Below are 19,158 nucleotides of genomic sequence, written 5' to 3' on the forward strand. Positions count from 1 at the left end.
TGAATTGGAAATGTGAACATAATGTCATAATTTGAAATATGGATTTTCATTTATCGCTGTTTTTTTTTTTTTTTACACTGAGCTCACATGCCTCCTCATAGGAATAGACAGCAAGGTAAAATTCCAATGCTGGTACAAAAAGTACAACAGACAACATCTACACACTAAACTGTATTTATTATATTACTGTGAAATAGTTTACTGTCTCTATCTGTAGGTGTCGTGCACAACTGCAACGGTAATACATGTTTTTTTTTGTCATCCTCAATGTGTTGTTTGTACATTTTTATTGAATTTGTAGCAAATAAATATGTTTAAGGAAATTGTATAGCAGACAGATGAGAACTGAGCAGATTGAATAAAAATAATAATTTTTATTATTTGTCCATTGTTAAATTCTTAGTTTAAGTTTCAAGCTGAATGTTCAAAAGATTTAGAGAGTTTGAAGTGTTATTGCTGGTAAACAGTAAATCTCAGTGAGAATGCTTTGGCTGGGGAGTGTGTGTGTGTGTGTGTGTGTGTGTATGTGTGTGTGTGTGTGTGTGTGTAGCTGTTTCTCCAAGCGCAGCAGTTTAAGGCTGGGGCCCCTGACTGGGTTTGAGGAGCCCGGAGGATGACAGGTGCTTTTTGTAATGCCTTGCTGATGAGAGCCAATCAGCTGATTCCATTCTGCCTCTCTTTCCCCCTCTCCCTTGTTGTCATCTGGCATGCTAAAGTAAAGATGAGCCTGACTGACAGATGCATCCGGGTTCACAGTTTATTGGTTTCAGCAAAAGAGGCAGATATGCCAATTTAGACAGGGTAGTGACAAAAAAGTTTCCATCTAAATGGAATAATTTTACCACTGGGAATTCTCAGCTGGGGGAAGAGTAGAGGCGAGGCGAGGCGAGGCTCTTTTTCGTTATTTTAACAAGGCCTGAATGACAAACATATATGACAGTAAGAAGCTGACAGAACAGCAGCTTTTGATGCTTCACAGGGGAGCTATGAAATAAACAATAGGCAGAGCAATTGAATTACAACTGGACAGGATTGTCTGGCTGTGCAGGAGCAGTAAACAGTGCTGGGGTGTAGAGGAAACCCGACTCATCATTACACGTTCTCTACTCAGACTCTCACTACTCTGCAACTGAATGTCTTCAATATATATCATGATAAACATACAGTGAGTGATAAACGTATAATATATGTTCATTTAAAAATCTTTCAACACTTCTAAAATAAATGTACCAGTATTTTGCTTCACCCCCCCTCCTACACACACTGACACACTTGTGGTGTGATTATACAAACTGGCATTGATGCAGCCAGAACCTTATCTTATGATGTGAGTCCATGAGCCTTGAGTGATACTCTCCTGAAAGTGTTAATAATAACTCCCGCTCTCACAGGTCGCCATACAAAAAAATTTATTTCTTATGTGCACAAAAAAAGGGATTTGGACAGATGTGGAACAGAGCAATGATTGAGACCAAGTGGCTTTTGTTATAGATTTTCATCAGAAATTCTTGTTATGTCCATGACACATCTCCTGTATCATCTTAACAACTGGAGAAGAACCATGTCCTCTGCCTTGCAGGACTGATGTAGGTCCTTTCTGTCTGCCTCTTGTAAAAGACAAGAAAATGAAGGGCGATGACTGGGACAAACGTCTCTTCATTCTAAGCGGGACTGCACTTTTGACCTTTGAGCTGAAACAGCACACACACTCGCCTTAGTAATAACTGCAGTTCACTCAGTGGGAATAATTTCTCAGATGCCGTAATAGATTTAATAGAATAGTGTATGTTTTTGGTGTGTGTGTGTGTGTGAGAGAGAGAGAGAGAGTGAGAGAGAGAGAGCGCATGCATGCACACGCAAGTGGATCTGTAAATGTATGTGCGGTTTCTCCATGCTTATATGACTTTGCAACTTGTACAAATACCTTCCAAGTCAGTCTGGCCAAAAAAAGCTAAAGGATTCTCCAATCACAGGTTTCATTGCTGCATGTTCTAATGTGAAGCAAGGATCATAGTAAGACAGCTTGTGAAAACAGTCCACAAAACCAGGCATATAAAATTAATTTGTTAATTTATAGAGCCTCAATGAAAGACTGAAGGATCAACTGGAATCAGATGTCAATTGAATGCAGTAATGAAAGAAAATACAGAAAGCCAATTCACTTCATTTGCATAGTGACTTAAAAAATATTGAGTCAAGAAAAACCGAACCAAATGTACAACAGGTCTTGATGTGGTGGGTAATGTGAAAGCCTCAGAATGATAAATGACAGGTTCATTTTTTTTTGTTGTGCTTTTATGCAAAGCACAACACTTAAGACACAAAAGCATGTCATTTTTTTTCTTTCAGTTTGTATATATACAAATGAAATCAGTAAATTAGTACGATACTTCAATGGTCAGATGCAGGTGATTTTATATACACAGAAGAATTGTCTTCACATTATTCACAAATTCTACAAAGCAGCAATTTGTTGCAAATGACATAACATTAAGTAACTGAATACACCGTGTCTGTGTACACTGTAATGTGTATTTGAAGGATGTTTGTGTTTTGTTTAACATTACCACATACAATCAGTGTTGACTACTATTAAAACATAATACTGTTTTATTAATGCATACAGTTACTGCAAATAAAATATTAAATATCAAACTAAGTCTTTGGCAAATGTGGTAAAAAGTACATTCACAATTTCCAGGAGTGTATGTAAGGAACCATTTCACTTCTCTTTTAAATGTCCCACCTAGATTTCGAGAAATATTGATCACAAATGTTGTGTTACATGCATGTCTACCTCTCAGGACCAGAGCCAAAGTTATCAGCCCCCCCCCAAAAAACCCCAAAAACAAACCAAACAAAAACCTATAAGGCAGTACAATGTGTGTTAGTTGTGTTACATATGACTTCATAAGTGTCAAAACAACAGGAGAAATGTAACAGTAGATTTGACTTTAGTGCAGCACATACTGGCTCAGCAGTCATGGCTCCGTTTTCTTTCATTCATACCCGAGCGAAACAAACCCACAAAACAGTGGCAAGAGGTGGAGAAGTTACGTTGTCAAATTACTTCAAATTGCTACTGCTCTTTTGCTCAAATGTGGTACATGGTTAGCATTTGCAATGTCTGTTTTAAATGTTTAAAGATGTCTGGTATTCTTTGCTAGCTTACAGCCCTCTTTAAAATCTTGTGATTAAATAGTGCAAAAAGTAACAATGCATGATCGGGGACATGTTGTAGTGATGAGTGAACTGTAAAAGTGTGATAGTGATGAGTGAACTGTAAAAGTGTGATCCCGAATCTGCATTTTAAAAAGGAGTAAAAGAAATCGAAAGCTCAGTGAAACCAAAAACAACTATAATAACAATAATTTAAGAAATTTATTTCTATTTAGGCCATTCAGAAACACAGTTACCATTTATTCTTAGCATTCAGACTTTTACATATGATTGTGTATCACAGGATATATGTTTGTGGTATTATCATGCCATCAGTCAGAGGCCACAGATAATCTTTTGGACAGGGGATGGAGCAGAAACAGTTCTAGCCTTCTGTGTAACTGTGCCAACTATTACTGTCCATGAGAGGTAAGACACGGGGACAATGGTAGGACATTAGCAAAGGACAATTCCAAATGCCTCAATCAATCCTTGGTCAGGAATACTAAGTACAGTATGTAAAGAAATGCATTGATTCATGGAAAAGCAAAAAAAAAATAAAATATATATAAAAAACAAAACAAACAAAAAAAAACACATCACTTGTTACTTTGTATTTTTCACACTGTTTGTCTTGTTTTATATCTTATAATATATATATTTCGTATATTCTTTCAGAATCTTTCCGCAAAATTGTTCAGTCAGTATTGGGCGAGTTGAAGAATGAGCGTTCTTGGGTGGATGGGGACCGGAGGGGGGTGGGACTCGAGGATACGAGTGAGGCGGAACCCACCGTGGCTGGACCCTCCTAATCTCAGCCTCAGCCCGGGAAACAGAAGACCCGCGGAGCCACGCTCAGTCCCGTGGACCTTAATGCCATTCACACCGGTACAACATGGAGACCACGGCCATGGTGCTGCAGTTTGATTGGGTTGCCATGGTAACTAGTGGCGGTCATAGGCAGTGGCAGCAGTGGGAGGGGCGGAGCCCCGTGATGCGGCACTATAATAATAAGGGGAACCTGAAAGTTAACAGAAGAGCGGACCGTTGGAAAGACCAGAGCAACAATCAGGCCCACTCAACAACAGGAGAACACGCGCTCGGCCCAAATCATCATCAGGGAGTGCAATTTAGCTTGAGACATTCAACGTATATTAATTGTTTAACAGGTAAGGTTGTCTTTATAGATAAAGTAGTGTTCTTTTCCCCCTCTGACAATAACTTAATGGGTAACCCAAAGATATAACTCAACTTTACTGTTACATTGCTGTTCAGATTACTTACGGTCAGGATTACTGCAGTAAGTTATGAAGTTATGTGATCAAATTAAAAATCAAACGTGAACATGGCAGTTACAGTATACTGAAGTATACTGAAGCAGCAGATGTCAGATGACAAAGCGAATGCGTGTTAATACTCACTTAACAGCGCTGGGTTGCTGAACCTCCACGCCTCGTTGTAGGTTGTGTATTGTGGATGGGAGTAAGGATTTCCTGAAAAGTCACTTCCTACAAGCACAAGGCAAATCACACGATAAGCCATACATGCAAATTACACCGAACTGAAAGCAATAAAATATTCGTTTTATGTATCTCAAATCAGAGATACCAGCATATTGAAGCATATTATTGTAATGTTTCTGTGCAACATCGGATATCCATGCGAAACATATGCACGCGAGTGTAAGCAGAAATTATGTTGTTTCGTTGTCTCGGTCCCCTGAAGTTTTAAGTCCTTCCACCTGGGTGTCGTGGTGGAATTTATCACCGCCGTAACCCTCAGCCTGGTGTTTCTTTCTTTGATTTCTACCATTCTGCTGTTAAGAGTTCCCCTTCCCTGCTTTCGTCAAACTTTGACTTCCAAAAGCTCCCCAACGGACTCGTTGTTCACACACGCCCTCTTTATCTATCCTGGATTGGACTTACGGGGAGCAGGTATGAGTGTGAGCAGTGCTGTTGGTCCCCCACGTTTCTTTCTTTTATGAGACAATAAAGACTGGGGTTTATATGAAGCCGGTGAGGAATGGCTTTTGCTTTAACAGTGTTTGGGGTCTGTCACTAAATCTTAGTCTTTTGGGGACCAGATGAATGGGAGTGCACATTAAAGCCGTGGCTCCTGGATTTAAGAGGATTTCACAGTGCGTGTGCCCACTGAAAAGGAATCTTTGATGAAAACAAATTTGATGTACCTCTAAAGATATGTTTGCTCAACAAATGAATTCTGTCACTGAATTAAATTTGCCCAGGAAAAAAAAGTATTGGTGTTTGTAGACCGCCCACCCCAGGGAGACTGAAGCACAGCACAGATAGAGAACAGCCAGAATCCTTCCGTGTTGGATGGAAAGCATTTGATCTCCAGTTATCACCCACGGTACATTTGCACGCATGCTATGCTTCGGCTTTTACATCTGATGTTCTCATCTGTCCCAATGTATGGTGTCGAAACCATGTTGTTCTATAGAAGCTACTGCCGAACACTGCCTGGCCCCCTGCGATATTGTACAGTACACAACTGGTGTTGTCTGTGTATGTGTGTGTGTGTATGTGTGTGTGTGCGTGTGTGCTATTTGGGGAGAGGGTACCAGGCTGTTGCCAGATTGCATCCTGTCCTGGTGGCTGGCAGTGAAACTCAAGCTGGGTCCCTCAGAGAGATAGTGATTTAAATATTTACAGGCCTTCCCGCCCGCTGTTTTGTGACCCTTAACTGTTTGCTGTGAACCTGAACTGCAGGTTAAGTAGAGGGGGAAAGAGATACGCTCTGCACCACTGGAGGCTGGGGCCGAGAGAGCCCTGTTTATCGATGGTCCGTGAGAACGTCGAGGGGGGGGAGGTAATGAGTGCTGGAACCCGAGTGGAACTGAGAGGAACTGTCCTATATCCCGCGTATCCTGCGTATCCCGCACCCTGATCGGTTATTGAACAGCGCTAATTTGCTCCCATGCAACCAATAAGCAGGCTGATGCTTCCTTACAGGTCAATTACGTGTCCAAGCCGGCCTCCCATTCACATTACCCATCACTGTCCTTAATAAGACTACAGTCGCTGCCTTCCTTGTTCATACTGCACTAAGCATTATGGGAAAATTGAGGGACACTGGATTTGGACGCCAGCTTCAGTAGGCATTTTTGCTTTGCGTAGCTATAAAAAGTGACCCCCACCCACCCACCCAGACATTTCTTCACAAACTTTATGTTGGTTTTGAATGACCTCAGCTTTCCTGAAGACAGTCAATTGGTGAGGACTACTGACTGAAAATATTATGAGGTCTCTTAAAATTAACAGCCTCATAAAAACAGTAATGTCACTTACCAGGGACCATTCCAGCAAGTGTTGAGGTGGGGTAGCTGCCTTGCCCAGTGGGGGGGACGTGGGGGGGGTAACCTGGAAGAGTCGTGCTGGCCATGTCTCGACCTGAAAGGGAAGAGAAAAATAATGTCTGAGCAGTTTCAGGACAAGACAGGAGCAGAAAACATGCATGTGTTAAGCCTGAGTTCTAACAAGTGCACTATCCTTGATTTTTAAGGATATTTTTATGTATGAATATATGCTTTACAGGTAAAATCACAATTGCTCTTTGATATACTGTAAGGTATGGTATTGTGTAGACTACATGGTTTTTCTCAGTAAAGTTTATGGTGCATAAAATAAACTGGAAAACTGCCCTAAGCATTAAATAGTGATAAAGTAACACACTGGGAAGATATGTGACCTTGAGCACAACAACAATAAATGCGTTTCAATCATATAAAAGCATTTCCTCTTCTTTTACACTGCGCCAATAACTCAGCAATTCTAAACCTCATCAGTTATCAAAGAGAACGCCAGCAAACCGACCACAGATCATTAGAAAGACAAACAACGAGGCTATACTGTCCACAACTCATTACTGTGGTCAAAGATCATCTCCTCTCTACCCCACCATTCAGAAAGTGCTAACTCAGCAGTGGGACACACGCACATGGCTTTTCCATCCTCCCCACGTCATCCGAGGGTCCAACCTTCCCGCACATCCCAGCGGGACATCGACAGCCCTGTCCCGCTCATCTGTCTTGCTTTTTTTGTTTGTTTCGCCTCCTTAAAGTGATGGGATTGCAGAGACATGCTGGTGTTGTGGAGCTGCAGACATGGAGACCCTCGGCCTTCACATTCAGCGCCATAATTGCGGGTGGCTCTTTTGGCTAAGCCAGTGGCTCTCACTCTGGAATACGTAGACCTGGTGGCCCCGGCTGGGTATTCACAGGCCCTTCAGCCTGCTCCCTGCCATTGTTAGACAGAAGGGCCAGAGACGGTTGTGGAGGGAAGTGTCTCCCCAGACTCAGTAGTAATGCAACAACCAGAGTCGCTCACTGTTTACCTGCCATGAACGTGCTAATGGCATGTCAGGATACACTTCCAGCTCCCCACCCAAAGCTTCTGTCACCACAGCAGCGATAAGCACACAGGATTTGATATCTGATTCCAACGAGAGGCAAATATAATGATGCGAACCTTATAATAACAAACTTTTTCGCAATGTGTCTCCAAAGACACACGCCACAATCCTTATTTTCCCACACACAGAGTTCAAAGTTCACGGGTCTGAGTAGTAAGCTCCCTCTGTGAATATTCACTTACACTTGCATGCAGCTGAGAGCAAAGCTCCATTCTGTGTCTGAGGATGAAGGGGAGCTCGGCGCGGCATGAAGCCAGGGCCTACCGAGCCATATCACAACGATGAGAAGCAACTGAGACGCAGTGAGGCACTACACAAGCTCGCTTTGAAATGTAAGCATCTCCAGTTAATTGTTGAGAAATGTTCTGTTTGGTGGTAGTATATGCAGTTGTTGTTATTGTGTATACTGCGATATGGATATTTTTTATTTGCAGAAAGAACTATTTTATTGCTTCTTTTGCTCACCTGCGTATTGAGGTCAGCAAGACTTTAAATAAATGACACACAGCAAAACAAAGTCTGCTAATAGTCGGAAAAGCTAGATAAGATGTTTTGTGTTTCTGTGTATTTCACAATTAATAAGTAGAACAGATAATGCATAGAAACTGTAAAGGACTCGCATGTTAAAAAATATATATATACAAAGACAAGCACACTCTCTCTCATACACACAAAAGAACATGCAAAAATCAGCGATATGATAATCCTGAATAGATTTGGAGGGATGGGCGAAGGTACGTCTCCGGACTTTCCCAGACTAAAATGTTTCTGTGCTAGGGTACAGGACAGTAGCTGTCTCCCCCCAACCAGCGCACGGTACATTGTCTCTCTCCAGTGGGGCTGTACCTGCTATAACAGGCTGGCTGGCATACTGGCCGTAGCTGGGGCCATGGTGGGCATGGGCACCGTAGCAGGGGCCGGAGGCGTCTACTGACATGCTGGACTGGAAGGGAAGCAGTTCCGCTAGGCCCGGAGCTGCCAGGCAGGAGGGGGTGTAAGGGGCCAGCGATGCCTCGTGTGGTTCCTGCTTAACACACACCGAGGACGACTGGGACTCTGCCGGATGGAGAAACAAAACAAAAAGCCACACGCCCAATCAGACGATGCACAGGCACACACACACACACACACACACAAACACACATGAACACACAAAACAAAAAATAAATAAATAAAAGGAACGCTGAATAATGGATGTGTTGAATGGGGGCAAAGCCAACAGGAAAAAAGAAGACGCAACATTTGGGTTTGTCTTTGTGTTTTAAAATAGACGACGGTACGCCCTGTGTGCCGTGTGCCGACCCAATCAGTCACATATGTACGGAGATTCGCAGTACGCAGGCTTTAGATACATGCATAAGTATGAAGTGAGTGTATGTAAGTGAGTAGTATAGGTGTGTGTATGTCAATGAGTTACTAAATTAGCATGGTCGGAAGAGCATGGTGAGAACACACACATGTGGTTAGGGACAGTGCTCAGTTACACACACGCAGCATGCAGAGACACTGATCCCCAAATAATTACATTCACAATGGCTTAAACATATTGTTAACCAAACAGAATCTAATGTGGTCATCTTCTACACCTTGTCAAAGAGAATCCCAGGGCAGACAGAGCATTCTTCCCTTTAAAAGGGACAGATCACTCTTTCAGGCCAAACCCTTGGGCTTTTCCTTAGAAACCTTTACAGAAAACGACCAAAGGCAAAGTACGAGACAAGTGACAGCTCCCAGCTCCGACACAAAACAGGGTATTGCTGTGAAAAAACTAAAAGCTTCTTTTTCAAAAGCTGAATCTTTATCATCCACTTGAGCAATACGAATTATTTTAACACATTTACTGATCTGTTGTTGCATTACAAATGTATATTCTTCATTAATAGTAGTAGTGTCTATGCAGAAGTGTTGAAGCCCCTCTAAGAAACAAACAGCACTACCATCCCAGGGTTGACGAGAACGAGCATCTTTCATTCATCTTAGTGGGTTTGCTGCTGTAGCACAATGTAATTCTCTCTCACACACGCTCTCTCTCTCTCTCTTTCTCTCTCTCTCTCTCTCTCTCTCTCTCTCTCTCTCTCCCTCCCTCCCCCCCTTTGCTCATCCTCTTTAACTTCCTCTCCTGGCAGCTTGGTCTGTGGGGAGGACACTCACAGCTCCATGATAGCCTCATTAGCTGCTTCCCAACTATTGTTGTTTTACAACCAAGCTGTGTGCAGAGAATCCCTCATTAAGATAAGGCCTCCTTTATGCTGGACACAGTCCTGACAGCATATCCAGACCAAACGCCAGGAAACCAGGCGACGTAACCGGCCCCTTTCCCAGGAGCTGTCCTGTCTGTGTGACCCTGACGTCTGCATCTGCATGAGACACCTGGATAACAAATGTTACTTTTTAATTGAGAGCTTGTTGCTGGGTATACCCTTTCGTTACCGTCCACACAAAGCAAACAGTTCGGACGGCTCTGTTTTACGAAAGGACGTCTTGGGCAGGAAGCCCAACTTTAAAAGAAAACCCACAAAGGCCAGTCAGCAAGAGGGAGAGAGGATTTTGAGGCGGGGAATTAGGCCTCCCGGTTTCACGAGCCGCAGTCTGCCGTTGTCAGACGGACACGGGAACCGCGATGCACAGATCCAGGCTTAGTGTTCGAGATCAGTGAACTCTGAAGCTAATCAGAAGTGCTGTTGCTTATTGTCCCGCAGATGAGCAAGTCCTGCAGACGGGGAAGGCTGTCAACCTCCTGATGACTGAGATGGGAGATAAACACATGTCTCCGCGTGGGCTTTGGCGCACACACCACAACACCAGCCTGAGCTGCAGAATCCTCCGTGTGTGTCTCCCTCCTGTGTGTGGTTTCACATGGGTGCAGATAGACCAGGGGTGGGGGGGGGGGTTTGGGGGGCATTGTGACCTTCCTTTTTTAAACCCAGCAGCTACAGCAAAGTCACCTGCATGGGTCTCTTTAGGGGATTAAATATTTTACATTCTTCATGACAGGGACACCTTCATGTTTGCAACAGTAACAGCTACTAAAATCTTTGACCTCAATTTTCAACATGATGAAACTAGCAATTTATCATAGGCCCACCACAATAAATAAATAAGTGAATAAATAAACAAATAAATAAATAAATGTCCTAATCAATTACATATAAGCATACAAACGTTGGAGAGGAAAATTAAAGTCGAACTCCCTATCTACGTGTTAAAAGTCATTCATTATCAAATGTGTGCTCAAAGGTTAGCGTGCTAGTGTGAGGATGAAATAAGCATTAATTTGGGCTGCCGGGCCTGGCGGGGTTCTGCTGTGCTGAGAGACACAGGTAGTTTGTCACAGGGCCACACATCAGGTGCCTCAGTCTAACCGACTGCCTGTTGTTTGCTGCTCACTGGAGAATAGCAAGCCACACTTAAAAAATGGCTCTCTGGCGGATATATTTCAGGCCGAGTTCATCAGCGGCGTAGGCCGACACAAAGCACTCTTTTCTTCCCCTCAGCCTGCGTCTGCTGCTTTTCCTCCGTACTTCTCCTGCACCATGCCTTTTCTTTCTTTTTTTTTCTTTCTTTTTTTTCCATGGCCTCCAGACATGGAGCTCTGTTGCTTTCAGGCATGGCACCCCCCCCCCCCCCTCCTCAACCCCCCTCCTCCCCCCTACCACCATCTCTCTGAAGAGATTTGGAACAAGGGAGATCCCTTCAGCACCTGCTCAGGTTTTCAGCGGGTCAGAGGGGTGCCCATTTACACGGTGCCATCCCACTGGCACCAGGAAGACTTCCATTATACGCCTCTGCAGGGAGGACGCTTAAGAATGTGCGCTGGCCATTCATTCTGCGGCTCTGTGCAAAACGGCCTTTTTAAAAGACAAGTCATATCTGGAATGCAGCCAAGTTTTCTTCCATACTTGGACTAAATCATGCCTTTGTTGTTTGCCTTAATGTTAATACATGTAAGTGTAGGAATGTGACTGACTCATCTAAGCAAGCATCTTTGGCCCTGATAAGATCGCAGGCGAAAAAAAAAAATTGTGAAGGAGAATGTAACCATCAATTGTCTCTGAGTCAGAAGTGTAAGCAACAAAAATTTCAGTTTTAATAACTAATCTGATGATTTTCTATGATAAAGCACAGATTATGATTAGCTGCAGCATGAGGCATAAGACACATTACTTTATTGTTTCCCCTATCAGTATGTATCCAAGTGGATTGTTCTGAGGATTCAATCGTTTCATTTGATAGTTTTACTAAAACAAACAGAGACATCAGGACTAGGTCAGCTGTGCAGGACGTTCATCTAACTAACACTGCTCCCCGTCTCTTTCAGGGATGGAACAACAGTCCTAACTAACACTAACAGGATAAAGAGCAAACAGGAAGCAGCCATGTCGCCTGTGCCTTGTGCTGCCCTTAAAAATTCTAATTTCTGTTTTGCGATGAAGAGTTCATTAATCATTCATCTTTAATAGATTATGCAAATCTCATGGCATAAAATCAACATGATCAATGACAGCGTGAATTTTAATTGGCTCAGGAAAACATTGCAGGGAATTGCCATAATCTCCAGCTCTATCCAATGGCAGAGAGTCATTTATTCCAAATTGGCTCTCAGTTTAAATGCAGAGGATAATTTAGCACCTCTTTTAACTTAGACCTTATATCCATTTCCACAGTTTATCACATGCTAGAACACCATAACATCCAGTTATTGCATATCACTCTGAATTACTTGACTCACACTGCATTATAAATGGATTAATACAGCCAAAAGTAATTTAAAATACTATGTGCAACACCTTATGTTCAAGTCTTTCCACAAAGCATGTTGTATCTCGTGCATCAGAAAGGTAGCAAAAATAATGACAGTATCATTACATGTTTAGTAATACACATAATGATTGAGCATTTTGTAACCCATCTGCATTTATATTTCTTTACTGTTTGAGAAAACGTACTGCATGCCGAACAAAACACTTTCATTCTCAACCATTAGTAAATTCATTCCAATACAGACTTCTGTCATTACAGAACTAATAAAAATCCTTGTCTCTAGACATGGAAAGTTTTGTTTGGTGGCCTGGAGGTGGTCCGCAGCGAGACCCCCTGTGGAGACCCATCCCAGGTGCAAGAAAGGCCACCTGCCATGAGGCTGCTCCCCAGACCGAGACTGCTTCCATACAAAGGACAAAAACACACCTTTCTTCTCAAGGGGCCCAACTTTCTGGAGGGAATCCTACCTCCCACATATTAGTGAGAGGGAAAAAAGCCCTTTCTTTTCACATAATACTGGCCAGCTATCATTTGAGAAGGGGGCACAGCAATTTTCAATCATCCTGTCCTACGCCCACACAGAACTCATTGGCTTTGATGGCCCCTGCATAATTATGTGAATTTTATTAAAAGCTCAGCGTATTAATCTCAGAGCGACAGTTGGCTATCAGTAAACTTAACCTTCTCCGAGGTAATAACAGCCGCTACAATGAAACAATATTTCAATTAGCCAGCCTGACATTAACCACTACATACCAAAAGACGACAAGCAGGGGGAGGGGGGGGGGTATTGCTACGGCACTGTGAAGCAAAAAACAGAGCACCCGGTTTCTTGCCCAGTCTCTGAAACAGAAGCTAAAGAAAATGTCCTTTACACAGGGTTGTCTACAGAGGAACACGTCACCTGCTTTCATCCTCTGGCCTTCAGTGGAAAGGTGACAGGTGGAAGCAGTGCATCAATTCTTGCACAGTAAGGCGCTTGACACTGTCCGTCAGCGCTCGGGCGATCCCACCCTCGCGGGTAACAGCTGCTGTCTGTTGTGCGAGGCGTTCTCACACACTGCCAGTCAGGTCACACTAATCTGACCACTTTAGATACAAACGGCAGATTCACAAAGAGTCTCGGCTCAATTTACCTCTCAACACAAACGAAAAAATACAGATACAGACGCCAAAGATGAACCCGTGTGCTAGCTGTGTAGCGAGAATGCTAACGGCCTGGGTCAGGACAGGTGATCCCGCTCTCTTACCTGTCACTACTGGGTAGCTCTGTGACACGCTGGAGCCCAGTTCTGAGCTGGCGCTGGTCGACAGACTGGGCTTGACCTCATCCAGTCCTGGGTTCAATGCTGGTAGTGAGTATTCGTTACCCTGCCAACGAGGGGGACACTTTAAACAGGCGCACAGCAGAGCTCTGTCACTAACTCTGCACTCAAGGTGTCCAATTATAAAGCTTTTGAACTGCTTAGGCACTGGGTATGTTCCTTTATCATATGAAGCAATGTTTATTGCTTTGTCTGGGTTTTTTCCCAAATGATTGTTGTGTGTAGACAGGTTTAGAGCACTAAGTTGGGGGGGGGGGGGGGGGGGGCACAAGAGAAGGACCAGCAACATCTAGGTTAATTTACTGGCTGCTCAGCTGATAGATTTGCAGCTTTTTAATCGAGCACCTGGATTGCAGTGATACCAGAATTGTGGAGTATCTCCCTTCTCCCCATTCACAGGGAGAGAGACCGGCGGGTCTGCGTGTGTACTGCGTGGCGGATGCATACATTAGGCCTTTTCTGAGCAGGGCTGAGAGTGGGATTTGGATGGCGCTGAAAGGAAGGGTGTCAGCTGCCTCTTTGTGCTTGACTGCAGCCAGTCCGCTGACCAGCCGAGGGGAGAGGCGGACTTGCTTTGTTCGGTTACCGACATGTGGCCCCGTTTCTACAGCCACAACCGACCGCATGTAATTGTTTTCTTTGGTGGGGGGGGGGGGGGGGAGTGATGACACATGCAGCAGGGAGAACAATTAAAGAGATTTGTATAATTTTGGTTGCACAAAAGATTTATGCCCTATTTGCTGAATTGAATTTTGGGACTGCAGTGATCATCTAAATGTGATTTCTATAATTATGGTGTAGGTTATTGATGAAATTAGATCTTAGATTTTAGAATTAGATCTAGTTTCTAAAAGTTTCATGATTTTTTTTTTTATAGCAAAAACAATACCAGAGAGTTGAGATTCTTAAAGACTATTAATGTTATGCTAATATTTGTGCACGATAATAGCGTAATGTGAATGGAGAAGCTCTAGTGAGGGTGGGAAGCTGTTTTGGAAATCTTTGTAAGTGATGTTGCTGCATTCTTTGCACTATAGAGCTTTTGGGATCTCAACTTTTACTCTGTTGTTATCCCGATGCAATGAGACTTCCGGCTTCTGTGTTCATCGTGTGTATGTGTGTGTGTGTGTGCGTGTGTATGAATGAAAACACACACACACAACACACTTGGGTGTGTGCGAATGTGTTCGTGCATCTGTGCTCCTCAATGGGCTGGCGTTCCCAAAGGGAAACGCCGTGACCCCGGGCTTGTCTGTCTCTATTCCAGATAAACTCTAATTGTCTGATACAACTGTTCAGTGGGCCACGGGCGGATGTTCTCCTCTGTGCAGCCTGGCCTCAGATGCACGACTGCCATTTTATCATGCAGATAGGAGCAGGTTGGGCGGGGGGGGCATCTGAAGGGCCATCTGAAAAGGATGACCAAATGGCTGGCAGAAGGTTGGGAGGGCTGAGTCCATTGAGTTCAGCATTTCCAAAATGGCTTTTTAATGTCTCGCTTCAGACACCAGACATTGGCTAATAGATCCGCCCTTTCAAGAGTTAAAAAACGGGCCAAAAGAGAGACCAATAAAAAGGAATGCAATCTGATTAATATTATGCTGAATTAAAAGTGATTTTTCTGGACTGTTCTATGGCCGTTTTTTCCTCGTACTTAACCTCTTTCCTTGTGATTTTAATACCTTCTGTGGTTCTCGTTGTGATTGCAAGTCATTTTCAATTCGTTTTGGTATTGATCTTCCAATAGAAATCAGTTTTGTAATTAGCTGCAAATTAGGCCCTCTACTAGGGGTGAGGGCTGTCCTCCTGATTTATCACCAGTGTAATTCACCACGATTGCAGAGAAATTAAAATGAACTCAATTACGCCACTACTTGTGCGTTATGGGCCTGCACTTGGACTTTCAAGGGAAAAATTAATAGTCATTTATTGTTTAATAGTCTAATGAAGGTAAATAAGGGTTTAAGGCATTAAAATAAGAGATTGTATATACAATAACCAGAGGTTGTGTATTTATTTATTCACTTTTTATCTTTTTGGTGAGGCTCTATCTGTAAACAGGGACTCTAACTAAAAGTTGGACTATTTTAGCTAAAATCCATTGCACCATTGAGTGACTAAATGGTTAATATTATTTTTACCATTATTAAAGCATCTGATAAATGTTTTGTTATAAATGAGGTGTGCCTCCTTGAGAGACAGAGAGAGAGAGACGTTTTCTGTCTGGTATTTCCATTGTACTTGATCATGGCCATTTGCCAGTTAGCCTTGGTGTTACTGACCTGCTCTGGCTTGATGTGCTCTGACGTTGGGAAGACGTCGGGGTATGACGGCCGCTCAAACACCCGGTCCAGAGCCTCCAACTGCTGCTGAGTGAAGGCATCGGCCCTCAGGTGCTTCCGTAAACTCTCGACACTACCCTGAGAATCACTGTTTGGGCCAGAGCCATCTGAGCCATCTATGAGAGGAGAGAGGGACAAGGCCACATGCTAGTAGGAGTCATTATGGCCCCATTTCACTGCGGGGCAGGCACCCAACCCCATCCCCCCCCTCACAGCTCAGGGTGGTGCACCTCTCAGCACCCGCAGTGAGAGCACGGGTGAAAGATTGGAGCATATCAGTTCGAATTCAGTCAGCACTAGCCTCAAACAGATCCTAATAGCTGTGGAAAGACAGCAGGAGAGGGGGAAGGAGAGAGGGAGAGGGAAACGGGAGCCAGAGAGAGAGAGAGAGAGGGAGGAGAGAGGGAAGGAGAGAAGGAGAGTGTCTTCCTTCACCTCCTCCCCCTCCTGGACCAACATCAGCACCATCATCATGTGAGAGGTCTGCAGTAATTGATGGATTACCTTCAGTGCAAACATAGACTTGTTGGGAAGACCATGTGTTTTAGTGTGAGCTGGAGCAATAAGGGGGGGGGGGGGGGGGGGTGAAGGGGGCGGTGTGCTCTCATTCGGCGGCTGGTGGAAATGGAGAGCTATTATTTAAAGGCACAATTTCCTTTAGAATGTAATACTGCTTTCACTTTCAGATTGCTTTTCCCTGGAAAAATGGGAGCCTGGCCACAGCTTGAATACAATTACACTGCTTGACTGCTAGCTTATGCATTTCCTTCACATCCACTGTCTATAAACAAATGAGCATTTTCCTCTCGGATTCTGACCTCATCACCTTGCTGCAGCAGACACCCTGGTTCCTGGTTTCATTTGGCTCTTGAAAGCCCCCCAGTAAACCCCCAGTAAACCCACAGCAAGCCCCCGGCAAACATCTGTGCAACCCGGCAGCTACGGCGGCCGCCGCCCACCAGCCCGGCCTTTACTTCCCTTACAAATCTGTCATTCTAAATTTGCAGCAGATTATGTTCTCTGCTCAGTGCGAGTGTGGTGATATATGATATGCAAGGCCTCTATTGATTGCCTGATCTGGTGGCAGGAGGGAGGCGAAATGAACTTGAAATGAACATCATGCCTCAACTCATTGTGTGTATAATACTCTACTTAATCCCACATTTTTCAGTGCTATGGAATTCAATTGATCAATCATGTTCCGCTGATAGTACCATTTCAGGGGCATTATTGCCATTCTACCTGCCAGCTTGACCTTTTTTCAATGGCTGAAGCCACAGGATGAACCTGACTTTCACAGAAAAATGGATCCATAGAGGGTTGAGACAGAGGGCTATATGAATGTGTCTGTGTGTGCGTGTGTGTGTGTGCACAGGAGAGTGTGTGTGTGTGTGTGTGTGTGTGTGTGCGTGTGTGTGTATATATATATATATATGCTCTAGTATATATATATGCTCTAGTATTTCCTCTTGTCACATGTATGGTTTTCATATGTGTTTTTTTTCCTGGCATTATTTGAATCATTCCATATTTGAGGTCAGGCATTTCTTACAGACTGCACCCTTGGGGGCCTTTCATACGGCTGTGTGTTGTTGCTGTATAAAACTCAATTGTTCTCTTTGGTACAGAAGAAAATAGAGTCATTAATTACTTTCTATCAGTTGGCCTAAGTGCAAACTGCGATCAATAAGCAAGCGTTTGTCATTCACTGTGGTACAGCACGCTACCCATACTCAAAAGCCCAAAGCGCACGGGGCTGGACACAGGGGACATGGCGACCGCCTGCTCTGTGGGGGCTGGGCTATGATATTCAGAGGAGATCTAGACTAGAGCAAGGTTACATCAGCCCCTCCTGTTCTCATGCAGTCTTGATTCAACATGCTCTGCTTACCATCACGTTTTAAGTATGTAATAATGCGTATCTCTCTGACCTCTAAGAAAGCGCATAGCTTTAGATGAAGAATGCAGAGGTGAGAAATCGTTGTGTTGTCCCCTGTGTCTCCTGCTGACTGATGTCTCTTTAGTTGTGCCGCATTGATCACGTTGGGATACTTTTGGGTGTTTGTTTTGACATCCTCTTACATTAGCACTCTGGTGCTATGGGAGCAGGACTCTGTCAGATCAGATAACCAGAGTCCATAAAACACTGCCCTCCTGGGTTTGCTTCTCCAGAGAGGCTAATTCAGATAACACTAGCGCAGGAGAGAGCTAGAATTTCATCACACCAGAAAGATCACAACAGATATCTTCAAAGATGCCGTAACAGACATCGTCACTAAGGAAATAATTCTTAACCCACCAATTAGACTGCGCTGACATATTCAGACCAGCAGCAGAGAGGAGCAGAGAATCACAGCTGAGAAAAAAGGTAAATTATATATATATATATATATATATATATATATATATATATATATATATATATATATATATATATATATATATATATATATATATATATGTATATATGTATAAGCTTTTGTATAAGTAAATGGGCTGTGTGGTAAGGGGTTGTCTGAACAGGGGTGACATCCTGTAAACAGAGGGACACTGTGGGTCTTGCTTTCATCTCCAGCTCTTTACAGATAAGATCTGAGTGAGACGGGAATGAGAGAGAAAGAGTTTTTGGAAGGCACATGAAGCAGGCGTCCTCTTGGCCAAGGTCTGGCTGACAGTCATGTGCCAGGCTTTGGTTATTGCTGTGTTTGGTTATTTTTTTGGTCATTGTTGTGTTTAAATTCATTTTACCCTCTGATGTGGAATATGTCATCTGTTTTGAGGGGGACGAGCATCACTGCATTCATTATATGAGAAAATGATGATAGTAAATTCTCTTTCCTGGAAATCCCTTTGTAATTCTTTGTGTGTTGACATACAAGCACATCCTGGACCTCCTTAGCTGGTTTAAAAAATTCCATTTTTAAAGGGCCTAAAAGCTCGCCAGCCAAGAGAGTGGGAGAAGAGAAAGTAAAGGGATGAGCGCGAGGGGCAAATACACCTCCCATGTCAGCTGTACTTAGTTTGAGAAAAAAATCCCCTATTTATGAAAGCCATGGAGCGGAAAGGCTGCCCAGCGAATAACTGTATTGAAGAGACGAGAATAGGAGAAACAGAAAGAGAGAGACTGCTGGGGAATGGAG

General features: G+C 43.5%; 1 protein-coding gene across 17 annotated transcripts in view; it reads right to left on the reverse strand.

The window, feature by feature from the left end:
• Positions 1 to 1,392: 1,392 nt before the first annotated feature.
• Positions 1,393 to 19,158, reverse strand: part of pax2a (paired box 2a) — a 34,283-nt gene continuing 16,517 nt past the window's right edge. For 5 of the 17 annotated variants that reach the window (XM_076974413.1, XM_076974414.1, XM_076974416.1 and 2 more), the window contains 5 exons: positions 15,959 to 16,134; positions 13,602 to 13,722; positions 6,468 to 6,569; positions 4,581 to 4,667; positions 1,393 to 4,180 (listed from right to left, as the gene is read on the reverse strand). In XM_076974413.1, the coding sequence (XP_076830528.1) occupies positions 4,104 to 4,180; positions 4,581 to 4,667; positions 6,468 to 6,569; positions 13,602 to 13,722; positions 15,959 to 16,134 (563 nt within the window). In that variant the 3' untranslated portion in view covers positions 1,393 to 4,103. Of the gene's footprint in view, positions 4,181 to 4,580; positions 4,668 to 6,467; positions 6,570 to 8,436; positions 8,647 to 13,601; positions 13,723 to 15,958; positions 16,135 to 19,158 lie in introns of all 17 variants that reach the window. The other 12 variants (XM_076974406.1, XM_076974407.1, XM_076974410.1 and 9 more) reach the window with 3 other exon arrangements.

This window comes from Brachyhypopomus gauderio, chromosome 15 (genome assembly GCF_052324685.1).
Source record: "Brachyhypopomus gauderio isolate BG-103 chromosome 15, BGAUD_0.2, whole genome shotgun sequence".
Lineage (NCBI taxonomy): Eukaryota > Metazoa > Chordata > Actinopteri > Gymnotiformes > Hypopomidae > Brachyhypopomus > Brachyhypopomus gauderio.